This window comes from Eptatretus burgeri, chromosome 11, assembly GCF_056783735.1.
Source record: "Eptatretus burgeri isolate ZD-2024b chromosome 11, Ebu_testis_v1, whole genome shotgun sequence".
Classification (NCBI taxonomy): domain Eukaryota; kingdom Metazoa; phylum Chordata; class Myxini; order Myxiniformes; family Myxinidae; genus Eptatretus; species Eptatretus burgeri.
This window is the reverse complement of record NC_140971.1, coordinates 21,351,671-21,370,959: the sequence shown is the minus strand read 5'-3', so window position 1 is coordinate 21,370,959 and position 19,289 is coordinate 21,351,671. Positions and strand designations below refer to the sequence as shown.

The window sequence follows — 19,289 nt, the reverse complement described above, 5'->3', positions numbered from 1 at the left end:
GATGCCGACTGGGGCGGCCATCTTGAAAAAAAATGTTTCAATGGCGGGGGATTCCCCATCTCTGATGGGTATATTTTTTATATCCAACAACACCACCACCTGCTTCGTTCTGCCACCCAACCAAACCTTCGCGCACAGACTCCATTGCCCACATGTTTTTGGCTGAAGGTGTGGGCGGATCCTCCATTGCCTCAGATCAAGGCTCCGCTCCGAAGAAGGGCATGGAGCGTTTCCTCCAGCCAATGGGAAGCCAGAATGCCAGAAACGACTACAGAGCCTCTTCGGGGGGCGAACCACCGATACGCCCGTCCAATGAGGAGGCGAGATACCTCAGGACTTACCCCTCCCACCTCACGTGCGGAATGAATAATAGTGGGGGCGATCCGGCTGAAAAAAAGAAGCCTCGTCGCCTTGTTTGCCCTCGTTTTGCCTGCTGGGATTGTCTCGCTTTGCCTGCTGGTGTTCTTGTCTTGCCCACAAGTGCTCGTCTCGTCCGTTCTCGTGCTGGCTGGCGTCCGTTGAGTCATTCCCAGTCCCTGGTGCGGCGATGAAGGTGTGGGTTCGAGTCCCCCCCCCCGCCCAAACCAGCTCATCTCGACCAGACCGCAAGAGGTGGAAAGATGCCTGACTGAACTCTTACCCTCAGCTTGTCTTCCCTCCCAAGCTGAAGGGTCAAATAAAGGCCAACCGGCCCCATTTCTTTTGGGTGTGTGTGTGTGTCTATGGCACCCGTCCTGTGAGTAGAGACTGTTAAGTGCTTCTGTTCATTGTAAATTGCATTTCTTTTATTTGGATAATTCTGCTCTTTGTCACCCTCTGCCCATTATAAATAAACCCGTTAAATGTACCAGCTCGTTGCCTGTCGTTTCTTTCATTGGCCCAGTATGATTCGGGCTTGAGAACTAGGAAGGCCGTTTGTGCCGTAAATTGTTCATTTGGTCTGGCGCGGCTCTGGTAATTCCTGCTCGGTTACGCCGGACCCAGGTTGGTACATGCGACTCGGTTAGGAAAGAGTTGGCCGAGGGCGTGGCTTCCCCGGGAGCTTGACGGCATGAGTACTTCGGTAAATTGGAATGGACAAGTGGACCCTACCTCATGCCGTCGAAATATCGGTGACCACGGTCCTTTAAGCAACCCGTCGACTCCGGAGTTATCCGGGGTGACGACCTTTCAATTCCGGTTTTCGGTTGGAGACGGCCCTATTGCTCCGTCTGGCGGTTGCCCTCGCCACCGAACCCGGCATCACAACAATATAACGTGTTCTGAGAGTGGGTCAGTCTGGTCTCTGAGCCATGTTCAGGAACGTAAGCACAATCACGGGCTCACGTAGTTCTCTCATTTTGGTCTTGCGCAGTTTCCTGTTCAAATTCATTTATTCATTCAAAATTATACAAATGAGCTTTCAGGGGTATTCCCATGTACGACAGGGGTGAAAAATGAAACATACCAGCAGAAGGCACCTGTAAATATTTGGTGGGCTATTGGTCAGTAGTACATTATCAAAGTTAATTTCATCATAATATAAATACTGTGGAATGAAACTTTCATGATGGTCAACTTACAGAGAGATATTGGAAATGTAATTATTATCTATATATTAATACTGAAGGACCAATTTTGTGCTCCTCCTCGCGGTCGCGTCACATTTTTCTCGTTACTGTGGCCTGGACTGAAAGAAACTTCGTACCTGTAAGAGTGCATCGCACATAGTGGCAAGAGTCAAACTTCAACTCTGAAGCAGAATAAACACTTTTCGTTTTACATTCGTTTACATGGCGACGTGTGACGTCACCGCTGAGAGGCGTAAGGACGTCATCGGTCATTCGGTGACGTCATTACGTCAGTCGTTGACAGACCGTCACCGCTGAGAGGTGTAATTCCACTCCTCGAAAATAGCGTCTGTAATGTAAAACCCTTTTTTGCACATGCTGACTACCTCAGAATGCGAATTTGACATTAAAAAAAAAATGTAACAAGAAACATTGTATCTATATATTAATACTGAAGGACCAATTTTGTGATCCTCCGAGCGGTCGCATCACGTTTTTCTCGGTTCTGTGACCTGAGAAGTTTTGACACGGTGTTTGTACGTCAAAGTAGACACGTGTACAAATCAGGGGACTTCTTCACAAGGAGTAGTGTACACCAAAAATGTCGTGCACAAGGACGTTTTGTAGGCCTCATAAGGTAAGGCCATGAAGTACATCGACTGGGATCCGGCTCTTACAAGAGCCGCCACTGGTTGTCATATTGGGCTCATGGAACGGAATCAGCCTGTGACGGGGTTTCGGCGAGTATCAATTAATACACATGACACCCCCGTAAAGAGTAAAGCGTGTCCAATTAGGGCCAGGCTCGATCGATTGAGATAAATGAGACGAACGAGTCAGAAAAGACTCTCAATTTGGCTTTGAGCCTGCAAAAAGACGATGTGTGGGGAGTGGTCACAGAAAGTTGAAAGGAGAGTGTTCCAGATGAAGCAGCAGGTCAAGTTGGGGGGGAAAAATCGAGAGGAGAGTGTTCCAGATGCAGCAGCAGGTCAAGTTGAGGGTGAATCGAAAGGAGAGTGTTCCAGATGCATCAGCAGGTCAAGTTGAGGGTGAATCGAAAGGAGAGTGTTCCAGATGCATCAGCAGGTCAAGTTGAGGGTGAATCGAAAGGAGAGTGTTCCAGATGCAGCAGCAGGACAAGTTGAGGGTCAATCGAGAGGAGAGTGTTCCAGATGCAGCAGCAGGACAAGTTGAGGGTGAATCGAGAGGAGAGTGTTCCAGATGTAGTAGTCAGACAAGTTGAGGGTGAATCGAGAGGAGAGTGTTCCAGATGCAGCAGCAGGACAAGTTGAGGGTGAATCGAGAGGAGAGTGTTCCAGATGTAGTAGTCGGACAAGTTGAGGGTGAATCGAGAGGAGAGTGTTCCAGATGCAGCAGCAGGACAAGTTGAGGGTGAATCGAGAGGAGAGTGTTCCAAATGCAGCAGCAGGTCAAGTTGAGGGTGAATGGAGAGGAGAGTGTTCCAGATGTAGTCGTCGGACAAGTTGAGGGTGAATCGAGAGGAGAGTGTTCCAGATGTAGTAGTCGGACAAGTTGAGGGTGAATCGAGAGGAGAGTGTTCCAGATGTAGTAGTCGGACAAGTTGAGGGTGAATCGAGAGGAGAGTGTTCCAGATGCAGCAGCAGGACAGGTTGAGGGTGAATCGAGAGGAGAGTGTTCCAAATGCAGCAGCAGGTCAAGTTGAGGGTGAATGGAGAGGAGAGTGTTCCAGATGTAGTCGTCGGACAAGTTGAGGGTGAATCGAGAGGAGAGTGTTCCAGATGTAGTAGTCGGACAAGTTGAGGGTGAATCGAGAGGAGAGTGTTCCAGATGCAGCAGCAGGTCAAGTTGAGGGTGAATCGAAAGGAGAGTGTTCCAGATGCATCAGCAGGTCAAGTTGAGGGTGAATCGAAAGGAGAGTGTTCCAGATGCAGCAGCAGGTGAAGTTGAAGGAGAATGGAGAGGAGAGTGTTCCAGATGCAGCAGCAGGACAAGTTGAGGGTGAATCGAGAGGAGAGTGTTCCAGGTGCAGCAGCAGGAGAAGTTGAGGGTGAATCGAGAGGAGAGTGTTCCAGATGCAGCAGCCAGACAAGTTGAGGGTGAATCGAGAGGAGAGTGTTCCAGATGCAGCAGCAGGACAAGTTGAGGGTGAATCGAGAGGAGAGTGTTCCAGATGCAGCAGCAGGACAAGTTGAGGGTGAATCGAGAGGAGAGTGTTCCAGATGTAGTAGTCGGACAAGTTGAGGGTGAATCGAGAGGAGAGTGTTCCAGATGCAGCAGCAGGACAAGTTGAGGGTGAATCGAGAGGAGAGTGTTCCAGATGTAGTAGTCGGACAAGTTGAGGGTGAATCGAGAGGAGAGTGTTCCAGATGCAGCAGCAGGACAAGTTGAGGGTGAATCGAGAGGAGAGTGTTCCAAATGCAGCAGCAGGTCAAGTTGAGGGTGAATGGAGAGGAGAGTGTTCCAGATGTAGTCGTCGGACAAGTTGAGGGTGAATCGAGAGGAGAGTGTTCCAGATGTAGTAGTCGGACAAGTTGAGGGTGAATCGAGAGGAGAGTGTTGCAGATGTAGTAGTCGGACAAGTTGAGGGTGAATCGAGAGGAGAGTGTTCCAGATGCAGCAGCAGGACAAGTTGAGGGTGAATCGAGAGGAGAGTGTTCCAGATGTAGTCGTCGGACAAGTTGAGGGTGAATCGAGAGGAGAGTGTTCCAGATGTAGTCGTCAGACAAGTTGAGGGTGAATCGAGAGGAGAGTGTTCCAGATGTAGTAGTCGGACAAGTTGAGGGTGAATCGAGAGGAGAGTGTTCCAGATGTAGTCGTCGGGCAAGTTGAGGGTGAATCGAGAGGAGAGTGTTCCAGATGTAGTAGTTGGACAAGTTGAGGGTGAATCGAGAGGAGTGTTCCAGATGTAGTAGTCGGACAAGTTGAGGGTAAATCGAGAGGACAGTGTTCCAGATGTAGTCGTCGGACAAGTTGAGGGTGAATCGAGAGGAGAGTGTTCCAGATGTAGTCGTCGGACAAGTTGAGGGTGAATCGAGAGGAGAGTGTTCCAGATGTAGTAGTCGGACAAGTTGAGGGTGAATCGAGAGGAGTGTTCCAGATGTAGTCGTCGGACAAGTTGAGGGTGAATCGAGAGGAGAGTGTTCCAGATGCAGCAGCAGGACAAGTTGAGGGTGAATCGAGAGGAGAGTGTTCCAGATGCAGCAGCAGGACAAGTTGGGGGTGAATCGAGAGGAGAGTGTTCCAGATGTAGTAGTCGGACAAGTTGAGGGTGAATCGAGAGGAGAGTGTTCCACATGTAGTAGTCGGACAAGTTGAGGGTGAATCGAGAGGAGAGTGTTCCAGATGTAGTCGTCGGACAAGTTGAGGGTGAATCGAGAGGAGAGTGTTCCAGATGTAGTCGTCGGTCAAGTTGAGGGTGAATCGAGAGGAGAGTGTTCCAGATGTAGTAGTCGGACAAGTTGAGGGTGAATCGAGAGGAGAGTGTTCCAGATGTAGTCGTCGGACAAGTTGAGGGTGAATCGAGAGGAGAGTGTTCCAGATGTAGTCGTCGGACAAGTTGAGGGTGAATCGAGAGGAGAGTGTTCCAGATGTAGTAGTCGGACAGGTTGAGGGTGAATCGAGAGGAGAGTGTTCCAGATGTAGTAGTCGGACAGGTTGAGGGTGAATCGAGAGGAGAGTGTTCCAGATGTAGTCGTCGGACAAGTTGAGGGTGAATCGAGAGGAGAGTGTTCCAGATGTAGTAGTCGGACAAGTTGAGGGTGAATCGAGAGGAGAGTGTTCCAGATGTAGTAGTCGGACAAGTTGAGGGTGAATCGAGAGGAGAGTGTTCCAGATGTAGTAGTCGGACAAGTTGAGGGTGAATCGAGAGGAGAGTGTTCCAGATGTAGTCGTCGGACAAGTTGAGGGTGAATCGAGAGGAGAGTGTTCCAGATGTAGTAGTCGGACAAGTTGAGGGTGAATCGAGAGGAGAGTATTCCAGATGTAGTAGTCGGACAAGTTGAGGGTGAATCGAGAGGAGAGTGTTCCAGATGTAGTCGTCGGACAAGTTGAGGGTGAATCGAGAGGAGAGTGTTCCAGATGTAGTCGTCGGACAAGTTGAGGGTGAATCGAGAGGAGAGTGTTCCAGATGTAGTCGTCGGACAAGTTGAGGGTGAATCGAGAGGAGAGTGTTCCAGATGTAGTCGTCGGACAAGTTGAGGGTGAATCGAGAGGAGTTTGTCCTCATGTTCAGCCGACACATCAGCAAGCTCGGCTGGTGATCCTGCCAGGGACGTTGCGTGTCCGGGAGTCCGATGGTGGGCCTTCCGATGCCAAGAATACAACACATATCAATTCCGGTGTCAGTGTAAGGGTCGTGCCCGTGTACTTCGAACATAGTGATGTTGAAGTTTCTCGGACCTCCGGCTTAATTTACCACAGCAAACGTCTCGAGGACGGGGAAAGTTAAACGCACTACAAAAGGCTTTCATGCTAATAATATATAAACTAACCTCCAGTTTCTTGCTATATCGACGTATCCGAGATCGGCCGAGTTCTGGGACTGCTTTGCACGACGTCCGCGAAGCAAACGCTCGGACGAGTCCAAACCGCAACAACATTACGAACACACGCTCACTGAACTCCGCCCACGTCACTCAGAGATCCTCTGACGTCATATTCCGGAGCACTTCCGCTCAGAAATTTTCACGAAGGAAAGTTATTTTTCGGTTCTCAAAAATTACAATAAACAAATACTAATAATAATCAATAAAAATGTACTCGACACGAAGAGTTTTTTTTTCTGACAAACAATCCGCGAGGACCTCACATTGTTTGCTGCAAAAAAATACTGCTATTAACTGCATTGCCATGATCCTAACAACCGGATAAATATAGTGAGTCGTGTTGGTAAAACACTGGCGCCCTTCGTGCTATTATTGCAATACCTTGTGTTCCCAATATATAACTCATTCTTTTTCTTTGATTTATAACGTGATTAGATTCACAAATTTCACCCTTTTAGTATATTATACATACATTCAATTGCTACGAGTGAACGCTGTGAGAGCCAACAGGTTTTTTAAAAATCGAAACGTGTTTTGTTCCTCAAAAATCAGTGTCGGATTAGTTGGATGAATCGTGATTTATTGGAAACTCAAGAAACACAAAAAAAAAAAAATTTAAAAAATAATAAAAAATTGGCCCCAGTCACGCAACTGTCGACTTCCGTGTGACGTATTTCCGCTCAGTCCACACGAGCGCAGAACGACCTTTGTACAGTGTGAAAACCCGAGTCCGAATGTATCACATGACAAAAAAACTTAACACATATAATTCATTTTAAAAACAAAAATCAGTTGTATTCGTTTTGCTTCAGAAAGGCGCAAACAATTTAACTTGTTATTACTGTAATGAAAATATGTTTTCCGCTCTCACATCTTGAACACGAAATGATTGACATGTCAGAGTAGTTAGCATCACGTAGTGTTTTAGTTCAGCTTTTTGTGTTTGTGAAACCTTTTTCACTTCACCATAAAAAAAAAATTGAATCAAACAAGCCCGTCATGTTCTGCTTTTCTGTGTAGTTGCTTTCTGTACTATGCTTTACAGACAAAGTCGAGGCTCATGGAAGAGTTGGAACACAACGGAATGGACGAGAAGAGCACTCGGTTGAGCGCACAGAACATACAGAAAACAGTCGAAATTGGGGGGGAAACACCAACAGCGGGGTCGAGGGTCACAACATAAGGAACGATACTGCAGCCCTTTAAATTAATTTCAAGATTTATTTTGTATTTCAGGTTTATTTAAGACTTCCTTTTGGATATAAACAGAGGACTGAGCAGTCTTCGAAGTCCATAAACATCGTTAAACAACATCAACCATGCAGGGGATCTCGAGAGACAGAGGGCGATGAACGCGGGGAAAGAAAAGGTTTTCTGACGGGGTGTCTGATCTCACAACGAAACGGAACGAGGCAACAACGGCGAATGGTGGAACTAAAGGCCTCCGACTCAAGGCCTCAAGGCCTTTCAACCTTTCCTGGAACAAGAATCGGCTGTCGGTGCGTGTGGAGGTTGTGGTACGTGTGGAGGTTGTGGTACGTGTGGGGGTTGTGGTGCGTGTGGAGGTTGTGGTACGTGTGGAGGTTGTGGTGCGTGTGAAGGTGTGGTGCGTGTGGAGGTTGTGTTGTGGTACGTGTGGAGGTTGTGGTGCGTGTGGAGGTTGTGTTGTGGTACGTGTGGAGGTTGTGGTGCGTGTGAAGGTGTGTGCGTGTGAAGGTGTGATGCGTGTGGAGGTTGTGTTGTGGTGCGTGTGGAGGTTGTGTTGTGGTGCGTGTGAAGGTGTGGTGCGTGTGGAGGTTGTGTTGTGGTGCGTGTGGAGGTTGTGTTGTGCGTGTGGAGGTTGTGTTGTGGTGCGTGTGGAGGTTGTGTTGTGGTGCGTGTGGAGGTTGTGGTACGTGTGGAGGTTGTGGTACGTGTGGAGGTTGTGATACGTGTGGAGGTTGTGGTACGTGTGGAGGATGTGGTACGTGTGGAGGTTGTGGTACGTGTGGAGGTTGTGGTGCGTGTGGAGGTTGTGATGCGTGTGGAGGTTGTGGTACGTGTGGAGGTTGTGGTACGTGTGGAGGTTGTGGTACGTGTGGAGGTTGTGGTACGTGTGGAGGTTGTGGTACGTGTGGAGGTTGTGGTACGTGTGGAGGTTGTGGTACGTGTGGAGGTTGTGGTACGTGTGGAGGTTGTGGTACGTGTGGAACGTTGTGGTACGTGTGGAGGTTGTGATACGTGTGGAGGTTGTGGTACGTGTGGAGGTTGTGGTACGTGTGGAGGTTGTGGTACGTGTGGAGGTTGTGGTGCGTGTGAAGGTGTGGTGCGTGTGGAGGTTGTGTTGTGGTACGTGTGGAGGTTGTGGTGCGTGTGGAGGTTGTGTTGTGGTACGTGTGGAGGTTGTGGTGCGTGTGGAGGTTGTGGTACGTGTGATGTGGAGGTTGTGCCGTGGTGCGTGTGGGGTTGTGGTGTGGTGGGGGTTGTGGTGCGTGTGGAGGTTGTGGTGCGTGTGGAGGTTGTGGTGCGTGTGGAGGTTGTGGTGCGTGTGGGGGTTGTGGTGGTGCGTGTGGCGTGTGGGGGTTGTGGTACGTGTGGAGGTTGTGGTGCGTGTGGAGGTTGTCGGTGCGTGTGGAGGTTGTGCCGTGGTACGTGTGGGGGTTGTGTGATACGTGTGGAGGTTGTGGTGCGTGTGGAGGTTGTGGTGCGTGTGGTGGAGGTTGTGGTGCGTGTGGAGGTTGTGGTGCGTGTGGAGGTTGTGGTGCGTGTGGAGGTTGTGGTGCGTGTGGAGGTTGTTGGTGAGTGTGGAGGTTGTGCCGTGGTACTTGTGGGGGTTGTGATACGTGTGGAGGTTGTGATACGTGTGGAGGTTGTGGTACGTGTGGTGCGTGTGGAGGTCGTACGTGTGGTGCGTGTGGAGGTTGTGGTGCGTGTGGAGGTTGTGGTGCGTGTGAAGGTGTGGTGCGTGTGGAGGTTGTGGTGCGTGTGAAGGTGTGGTGCGTTTGGAGGTTGTGTTGTGGCACGTGTGGAGGTTGTCGGTGCGTGTGGAGGCTGTGGTAGGTGTGGGGGTTGTGCCGTGGTGCGTGTGGGGGTTGTGGTGGGGGTTGTGGTGGGGGTTGTGGTGCATGTGGAGGTTGTGGTGCGTGTGGAGGTTGTGGTGCGTGTGGAGGTTGTGATACGTGTGGAGGTTGTGGTACGTGTGGAGCGTGTGGAGGTTGTGGTACGTGTGGGGGTTGTGATACGTGTGGAGGTTGTGGTACGTGTGGGGGTTGTGATACGTGTGGAGGTTGTGGTACGTGTGGGGGTTGTGCGTGTGGAGGTTGTGGTACGTGTGGTGCGTGTGGAGGTTGTTGGTACGTGTGGAACGTTGTGCCGTGGTACGTGTGGAACGTTGTGGTGCGTGTGGGGGTTGTGCGTGTGGAGGTTGTGGTACGTGTGCGTGTGGAGGTTGTTGGTGAGTGTGGAGGTTGTGGTGCGTGTGGAGGTTGTGGTGCGTGTGGAGGTTGTGGTGCGTGTGGGGGTTGTGCGTGTGGAGGTTGTGGTGCGTGTGGAGGTTGTGATACGTGTGGAGGTTGTGGTACGTGTGGAGGTTGTGGTGCGTGTGGAGGTTGTCGGTGCGTGTGGAGGTTGTGGTGCGTGTGGGGGTTGTGCGTGTGGAGGTTGTGGTACGTGTGCGTGTGGAGGTTGTTGGTGAGTGTGGAGGTTGTGCCGTGGTACTTGTGGGGTTGTGATACGTGTGGAGGTTGTGATACGTGTGGAGGTTGTGGTACGTGTGGTGCGTGTGGAGGTCGTACGTGTGGTGCGTGTGGAGGTTGTGGTGCGTGTGGAGGTTGTGGTGCGTGTGAAGGTGTGGTGCGTGTGGAGGTTGTGGTGCGTGTGAAGGTGTGTTGCGTGTGGAGCTTGTGTTGTGGTACTTGTGGAGGTTGTGGTACGTGTGGAGGTTGTGGTGCGTGTGAAGGTGTGTTGCGTGTGGAGCTTGTGTTGTGGTACTTGTGGAGGTTGTCGGTGCGTGTGGAGGTTGTGGTACATGTGGAGGTTGTGGTGCGTGTGGAGGTTGTGGTGCGTGTGGAGGTTGTTGGTGAGTGTGGAGGTTGTGGTGCGTGTGGAGGTTGTGGTGCGTGTGGAGGTTGTGGTGCGTGTGGAGGTTGTGGTGCGTGTGGGGGTTGTGCGTGTGGAGGTTGTGGTACGTGTGGAGGTTGTGGTACGTGTGGAGGTTGTGGTGCGTGTGGAGGTTGTGGTACGTGTGGAGGTTGTGGTACGTGTGGAGGTTGTGGTACGTGTGGAGGTTGTGGTACGTGTGGAGGTTGTGGTACGTGTGGAGGTTGTGGTACGTGTGGAGGTTGTGGTACGTGTGGAACGTTGTGGTACGTGTGGAACGTTGTGGTACGTGTGGAGGTTGTGATACGTGTGGAGGTTGTGGTACGTGTGGAGGTTGTGGTGCGTGTGGAGGTTGTGGTGCGTGTGGAGGTTGTGGTGCGTGTGGAGGTTGTGGTGCCTGTGGAGGTTGTGGTGCGTGTGGAGGTTGTGGGGCGTGTGGAGGGTGTGGTACGTGTGGGGGTTGTGATACGTGTGGAGGGTGTGCCGTGGTACGTGTGGAGGTTGTGCCGTGGTACGTGTGGAGGTTGTGGTGCGTGTGGTGCGTGTGGAACGTTGTGGTGCGTGTAGAGGTTGTGGTACGTGTGGGGGTTGTGGTGCGTGTAGAGGTTGTGATACGTGTGGAGGTTGTGGTACGTGTGGAGGTTGTGCCGTGGTACGTGTGGAGGTTGTGGTGCGTGTGAAGGTTGTGGTGCGTGTGGAGGTTGTGGTGCGTGTGGAGGTGGTGGGTGCGTGTGGAGGTTGTGCCGTGGAGCGTGTGGGGGTTGCGGCACGTGTGCAGGCTGTGGTGCGTGTGGATGTTGCGGTGCGTGTGGAGGTTGTGGTGCGTGTGGAGGTTGTGGTGCGTGTGGAGGTTGTGGTGCGTGTGGGGGTTGTGCGTGTGGAGGTTGTGGTACGTGTGCGTGTGGAGGTTGTTGGTGAGTGTGGAGGTTGTGATACGTGTGGAGGGTGTGGTGCGTGTGGATGTTGTGCCGTGGTACGTGTGGAGGTTGTGGTGCGTGTGAAGGTGTGGTGCGCGTCGCACGTTGTGGTGCGTGTAGAGGTTGTGGTACGTGTGGAGGTTGTGCCGTGGTGCATGTGGAGGTTGTGGTGCGTGTGAAGATGTGGTGCGTGTGGAACGTTGTGGTGCGTGTAGAGGTTGTGGTACGTGTGGAGGTTGTGGTGCGTGTGGAACGTTGTGGTGCGTGTAGAGGTTGTGGTACGTGTGGAGGTGTGGTGCGTGTGAAGGTGTGGTGCGTGTGGAACGTTGTGGTGCGTGTAGAGGTTGTGGTACGTGTGGAGGTTGTGCCGTGGTGCATGTGGAGGTGTGGTGCGTGTGAAGGTGTGGTGCGTGTGAAGGTGTGGTGCGTGTGGAACGTTGTGGTGCGTGTAGAGGTTGTGGTACGTGTGAAGGTTGTGGTACGTGTGGAGGTTGTGGTGCGTGTAGAGGTTGTGGTACGTGTGGAGGTTGTGGTGCGTGTGAAGGTGTGGTGCGTGTGGAACGTTGTGGTGCGTGTAGAGGTTGTGGTGCGTGTGGAGGTTGTGGTGCGTGTGAAGGTGTGGTGCGTGTGGAACGTTGTGGTGCGTGTAGAGGTTGTGGTGCGGTGCTTGAATCAAAGTAACAATGTCGATGGGAGAAGTGAGATCGTGAAGATGTTAAAAGTGTTTTATTAATTATCACTTTTTTATGATAACGTCGTTTTAGGAAATATATCAACCATTCTTTAACGACTAGAAAAAAAATGTCATAACAAGGTCGAACAGTGCGCTTGTTGTACTCATTTAAAATGGTTTACAGTCTCCACAACTCTTCAGTCTATTATTGGACACCTTCAGATTTATCAGTGGCATAAAGAATGTCCGCGGTCTTGGAAAAAACGTGTTTGTAGAGTCGTTCGTCGAGCATCCCCAGTACACGTGAGAGGAGATGGGATCCAGTGTCCATGGGGGAAGTCACATTGACAACGACACCGAAAGAGTCAGAATAGTCTGTTCATCTGGAGTTTCAATCAACACGAGTCTCGGAAATCTGGTTTGTTGATTTATACTCAGAAACAAGAATAACCACACTGTGGTCACAACCTGCGGCACAATATATACTAGCATAACCCGCGCTCTGCGCGACATGTTGAGGTGGGTGTGTTTGAGAAAGGAACTGATGCAGAGTATCAGTGGTAATTTTACTTTAATGCAGTAAGTGGAATACGATTTCAATGTTTCAGAACCATTTTATTTACTTTTTTTGTACCATGCACCTCATATGGTCTTTGAGATAATGTAAGCCGAATATCACGTGACTCGAGCGCAGAACAAAGTCGAAGATAGCGCGACACGAAACCACAAACTCGGAAATAATATATAAGATGATATATGTATATAAATATATATATATATATATATATATTAATACTGAAGGACCAATTTTGTGCTCCTCCTCGCGGTCAATTCACGTTTTTCTCGGTACTGTGACCTGGACTGAAAGAAACTTCGTACCTGGAAAAGTGCATCGCACATAGTGGAAATAGTCAACTTTCAACTCTGAAGCAGAATAAACACTTTTAGTTTTACATTTGTTTGAATGGCGACGTGTGACGTCACCGCTGAGAAGCGTCAGGACGTCATGACCTCATCGGTCATTCGCTGACGTCATTACGTCTGTCGTCGACAGACCGTTACCGCTGAGAGGTGCAATTCCACTCCTCGAAAATAGCATCTGCAATGTAAAACCCTCTTCTGCACATGCTGACTACCTCAGAATGAGAATTTGACACAAAAAATGTAACAAGAAACATTGTATCTATATATTAATACTGAAGGACCAATTTTGTGATCCTCCTAGCGGTTGCGTCACATTTTTCTCGGTACTGTGACCTGGACTAAAAAATTTCGTGCCTGGAAGAGTGCATCGCACATAGTGGCAATAGACAACCTTCAACTCTGAAGCAGAATAAACACTTTTCGTTGAGACTGGGGCAAGGAGTGAAGAGGCGGGGGGCAAGGTAAGCAAATTTTTGGGCGGGGGTAAGCAAATTGAAAGCAGGAGATGGGGGGAAATGGGGTGGGGTTGAGTGGGCGGGGGATGAAGAGATGGGGGCAGGGAGTGAAGAGGCAGGGGGCAAGATAAGCAAATTTTTGGGCGGGGGTAAGCAAATTGAAAGCGGGAGATGGGGGGAAATGGGGTGGGGGATGAGTGGGCGGGGGCTGGGGTGAATTAGGCGGGGTTGAGTGTGAGGGGGTGGACAGAGGGGCGGGGGCCCAGGGGCGAGTGGGGCGGGGAATCAAGAGACGGGGGGGGGGCGGGGAGTGAAGAGGCAGGGGCAGGGTCGGGGCCAGGGTAATTACATTTTTTGGCGGGGGTAAGCAAATTGAAGGCGGGGGATGGGAGGCAGGGGGAAATGCGGCAGGGGCAGGGGATCAGTCTGCGGGGGGGGGGGGGGCAAGCATGCCCTGTCCAGTCCATGTCCCTCGAGTGTGTGTGAGCTGGTGAGGGTGGGTGAATGAACGGAATCCGTCTGTGACGGGGTTTCAGCTAGTACCGTATATATAAATATAAATAAATAAAAAAAAATATATATATATATATATATATATATATATAAATAAAAATAAATAAAAAATATATAAAAAAATATATATATATATATATATATATATATATATATATATATATATATATATATATATATATATACATATATACATATACATTTTAATCTAAATAAATCTAAATATATAAAAAATATATCGAAATCTAAATATATATATATATATATATATATATATATATATATATATATATATATATATATATATATATATATATATATACATATACATTTTAATATATATATATATATATATATATATATATATATATATATATATATATATATATATATCTTCTTCTTCTTCTTTCGGCTGCTCCCGTTAGGGGTCGCCACAGCGGATCATCCGTATGATCCGCATAGTGATTTGGCACGTTTTACACCGGATGCCCTTCCTGACGCAACCCTGGTCGCCTCTTACGACACAGGGATATGGTACACCTATTTTAACCGGGGTATACACCGGCCCAGTACACTGGTACTCATTTTGCCGACCTCGGAAGGATGACAGGCTGAGTCAACCCCCTGGTGTATTAATTCAGTGGCCCAACAGGGCTTGAACTCAGGACCTTTTGGATCCCAAGCCGCTGCCCTAACCACTGCGCCAACACACCAGGCTATATATATACACATATATATATATATATATATATATATACATATATATATACATATATATATATATGTATATATATATATATATGTATATATATATGTATATATATATATATATATATATATATATATATATATATATATATATATATATATATATATATATATATATATATATATATATATATATATCGTTTTAATCGAAATATATATATATATATATATATATATATATATATATATATATATATATATATCGTTTTAATCGAAATATATATATATATATATATATATATATATATATATATATCGTTTTAATCGAAATATATATATATATATATATATATATATATATATATATATATATATATATATATATATATATATATATATATATATATATATATATATATATACATACACACAAGTGTGTGTGTGCGGGAGGAGAGTACTTCAAGGGGATTAATGATGTTGGTGTTTAATGTTTAATAAAATGATTTTATTCAAACATTCACCAACCTTTTTGATCACACTGTGTTGTGTTGTGTTGTTTTGTGATAAAAATGAACAGAGTAGTGCTGATGCACAACTATTTGTTTATGACTGGGGCTTTGACCCCTTATTATACTCGAGGCGTTAAGGTACACAGTGTATATGAGTGCCAGATAAAATGATGGTGCCTAATCCTTGGTGATGAGGATTAACTTTGTGGTGGTGATTGTTTTATCCTGCAGGTATGCTCATGGCTCGACCTAAGGTTCTGATGCAATTCCCCCTCTTATGGGTTGTGCTCATTGGGGTCTTTGTTCACGTGAACAAGCAAGTCTCTGCAGTACCTGACGTTTGGGTGGATTTTATGGACATGATGAACTATGATCAAGCCACTGGCACCATGAGGAACAACGTAGGTACTGTCGGACCACATGTTTTCACGGTTCATAAAATCTGACCTGCTTTTGCATTCGCGGCCCTGTGCTTCACGTATTCACAGGTTTTTGCTGGATTTTTGGTTTCCGCTTATGAGTCACGAACTGCCGGGAACCTGTTCCCCTTTTTTCCGTTGAAACAATGCCCTGACATTTACGGATTCAACATTCAAAGCATTTTCAGGAACTTATCCCCTGCAAATGTCAGGGTACGCCGGTATTCTATTACCATAAAATTTTTTTTTTGGTTTGGTTCAGTTAACCATTACCAATGTGTTGAAATGGGATAATGTCCTGCTTAAGTCATCCCTGGCCTGACTGTAAACAGGATTTAATCTCAGGACTAGTGTGCTGGCCTGGGCTAGTAATAATAGCCGTGGACCAGTAAAGGTCCCAAGTTCCTGGTGCGGTTGGCCACATTAAAATATAAGGAGGGGTTGGTAAGGGAGGCACTGCCGGCTCTTTAAGTTTAACCAAAATATCACAAACGGAGCAACAATATTGTTATGGCCCAGTGTTTGAGGTTCTCCACGAGGGCAAGCCCTCGGGTTCCTTCTGAATGCCCGGTCCTGAGGCCACCAGCCACGGATAACTCTGTGGTCTGGCGGGTAGCTAAGCAACCACAAAAGTCAATCAACCCCATCAACTCTAACAGGGTTATCCGTCAGTTTAGCTGAGGAGGTGACTAAATTAACCGAGTTTCGTGCCCTCAGCACACACTCGGGTTACTGCCGAGCGATACAGTGAGTGTACGCTGGCTAACGCATAGAGCCAATCGGTGGGGTACAACTTCCTGTCTAACTATGCTTGTACACTGTATTGGAAGTATTTTTCAGGAACTTATCCCCTGCATGTTGTGTGGGTCCATGTGTGGGATGCCTCATGTTACAGGGCTCCACATGTAGGATCTCGCTTGTTCCGGAGGTCTGCGTACAGGATCCTGTCTTGTCGAGGGGATTTCGTTTGCAGGATCTTGCTTGTTCCTGGGAGTCATCAATAGCGTAAGGTTGGGGCAATAACCAGCAAACATGCACGTTCCTGTAATGTTGTCATTCTTTATGCCTCTGCATCCGAAGGCTGGCGACGTTATGTTTTCGGGTTGTGCGGTCGTACATGTACCCGCTGTTGTTTTTTGGGGGTTTTTTTTGTTGCCACGTTTGTCTCTGTTTTAATTTTCTCTATTTTCTATCATGTGCTTTCTTATTTGACCTTTCATTTTTCACGTGACCTTTAAATAAGATCAAACATAAGTAGGTTGACATCTAACGTGGGTGGAGACATATCCATTCACATGAAATTTATGTCAAAGTTAAACCAAAGTGCAATTCCTAGTAAAGTTTCAGAGAGATTGAGTGTTCCCTGAGAATCCCCTTTCGCACAACAGAACTTATGAGCCCAGCTCTCTGACCTCAAATCTTCTTGGTGACATCATGGCTCAGAATCTAAGTCCTACCCTATTCAGCGGTTCATTGGCTGAATGAGGAAAGCATTTTTGCATAAACAGCATTACCATCACTGGTGTTGGTTCAATCCATGTCGTTGCTCACATTGAGGTTTTGGTACGGCTCGCAAGAGTGATCCGGTCTTCGTGGGAAATCCTTCACACGAGATCTCACTGTTTGCTATCTTGAGTGTGGTTGTTGTGTGGGCTTCAGCATCTACACTACAAATAAATTCCTGTTTTTAGGAATTAATTTAAACATCGATGATTGGTTCCAAAGGATGGCAGCCAGTCCAGCCGAGTCCAGTCCAGTCCAGTGTGGTCCAGTCAACTCCAGCATATACACAGTCATGGTAGATGTAAAGTGATGTAAAATAAACAAATAAATTTTTTTTTTTTAAATCGATGCATTTAATGCAGTTATATGGATAGTAAGCAACAAAGGAATAATTGCAGTTAAAAAAAAAGTTATTGTGAGTAAATTGACAGGTAATAAACATGGTCTATTTTTACCATGATTTGTTACTTATTGATGTAGCTGATGGATTCTGATGACTAGTCTCATCAAAATATGACTGCAGACCATTGAGGTTTTGGTCTCACTGGTTTGCCTGACGACTTTTAAAAAAAAATTTCGGATCTCATGTTGTGGAACTTGACAGATTGGTGCTTCGCAGGCAGGGTGTTGCATCACAAAGCTTGCCGTCCCTTGGATGGACATTAAGCCAGATGTGCCATTTTCTGACACTAGTTGGTGTATGTCAAAGATCCCAAGGTATCTTTCACTGAAGAGATTCCTGCTGAAATCAGTGGGTCAACGTGCAAGATCCCACATGTGAAGCACTGGTATCCTGAAGAAATTGCAAATTCCCTCCACAATTGAACACCAGGCCTGGCCATGTGGTTCCTGAAATACTTTGGCTAAATTCCTTACTCCACACAAAGTGGGAATAATTGGCATCATTAAAGAAGAAGGTCAGTCTCATTATACTTTTTCTTTTTTGTTGCATTTTCTTTGGACTATTGTGAGCGAATTACAAATTCCGACCCAAACAAGCTCGAGTTGAACATGAGGCCTGGCCAGCTGGTTCGTGAAACACTTGGACTTAATTTCTCCCTTGGCCGACTCCATGAGAAGGTGGGATTAAATATGGCCATCAAAGTAGTAGTCGTAGTAGTAGTAGTAGTAGTGGTAGTGTACAGTTCGTAGTTTTGGTAACAGGCAAATAAAGGAAAATGTTACTCTTTGAAATTATTTTTTTTACCAAAAAAGTTTTTAAATATGTATCCTGTGATTTTAAAAGTTCAGATGTTAATACTTTTATTTCCGACGCAGGAAGAAGCACCTGAATTGAAGGAACTTAGACGACAGAACATGAAGCTGAAAAAATGCAGAAACGAGCTGCTTCACTTTAGGCATGAGTTAGGGAGTGCTTGTTCCTCTCGTTTACAGCATCTCAACCAGAGGGTGTGTACCCATCCTTTCCCACAAGACTACATAGTAGTCCTTTTTCACTTCCCTTTCCTGATGTTGAAATTCCTGCTCATAGTTTCTTTAATTGCTTTTAAGTATTTTTCCTTACAGCATCTTAAGCTCATGGAAGAGCTTGTGTGGTACACATATTGCATCCATCCGTGGTAAGAACACTGAGACCTCCATCTGTATTTACATTTATTACATGATCATTCGTAGCCATTGGACAAATCCATACAGTGAATGACTAAATGTGATTTGACCCTGACATCTCGGTGTTTTGAGCTATTATTATGAGTGCAAACATTAAGCAGGACAATCCCATAGTTGTTTCTTTGCAGAAGTTTTACAAATATCTTGAACCATTTCCAAAAACTGTATTCTTCCCTAATAATTTAAACGCCTACACTTAGGTTATTTCCGAACAGTTCTACGAACTTAATTATTTTTGTAATTGTTTAAATATTTTTGAGAAACTGTCTCTTGAATATTTTGTTTGTGTAAAATATGAGTTTGGCGTAACTTGTACTTGTTTGGTAATTGCTCAAAGACGGCAAGTGTTGAAAAAAAAAAAAAAGAAAAAAAAGAAAGAAAGAAAATGTCCCATGGATGAGGTGCTCACGATAATCCAAGAGAAGACATTTTTACCTCCGCCACCGAAGGTGAAGGAGGTTATGTTTTCACCCCTCTCTGTCCGTCTGCTTGTCTGTCTGTCTGCAGGATATCTCAAAAAGTTGGGGATGGAGTTGGATGAAATATCGTGGACAGGTTGGGTGTGTGACAAGGATTAACTGATTAGATTTTGGTGAAGATCCGGACCGGACTATTACAATAATTTCAGTGATTCCTTACCATTGAGACATCGGGCCAAAAATGATAAATAGCGCGATATCTCAAAAAGTTGTGGACGGATTCACATGAAACTTTGTGGACGCATTGTTTTTTGTGGCAAGGACGAATTGATTCGATTTTTGGTGAGGAGCCGAATCCGAATCTGCATACGAGAATTATTTAATTTTTAAAGTGATTCGTCACCATTGAGAGATAGGGCCGAAAACGATATAGTTCTGGAGAGCACGATATTTCAAAAACGTATTGG

General features: G+C 46.8%; 2 protein-coding genes across 6 annotated transcripts in view; one reads left to right on the top strand and one right to left on the bottom strand.

Annotated features, from left to right (window-relative positions):
* GUF1 (GTP binding elongation factor GUF1) overlaps window positions 1-6,177 on the bottom strand; it is an 87,053-nt gene extending 80,876 nt beyond the window's left edge. For all 5 annotated transcript variants that reach the window (XM_085845491.1, XM_085845492.1, XM_085845493.1 and 2 more), the window contains exon 1: window positions 6,023-6,177. In XM_085845491.1, coding sequence (XP_085701617.1) covers window positions 6,023-6,130 — 108 coding nt within the window. In that variant the 5' untranslated portion in view covers window positions 6,131-6,177. The remainder of the gene's footprint in view (window positions 1-6,022) is intronic.
* Window positions 6,178-11,030: 4,853 nt separating this feature from the next.
* Window positions 11,031-19,289, top strand: part of LOC147016638 (chloride channel CLIC-like protein 1) — a 31,673-nt gene continuing 23,414 nt past the window's right edge. The window contains exons 1-3 of the mRNA XM_085845490.1: window positions 11,031-11,042; window positions 15,084-15,253; window positions 18,053-18,184. Coding sequence (XP_085701616.1) covers window positions 15,086-15,253; window positions 18,053-18,184 — 300 coding nt within the window. The 5' untranslated portion in view covers window positions 11,031-11,042; window positions 15,084-15,085. The remainder of the gene's footprint in view (window positions 11,043-15,083; window positions 15,254-18,052; window positions 18,185-19,289) is intronic.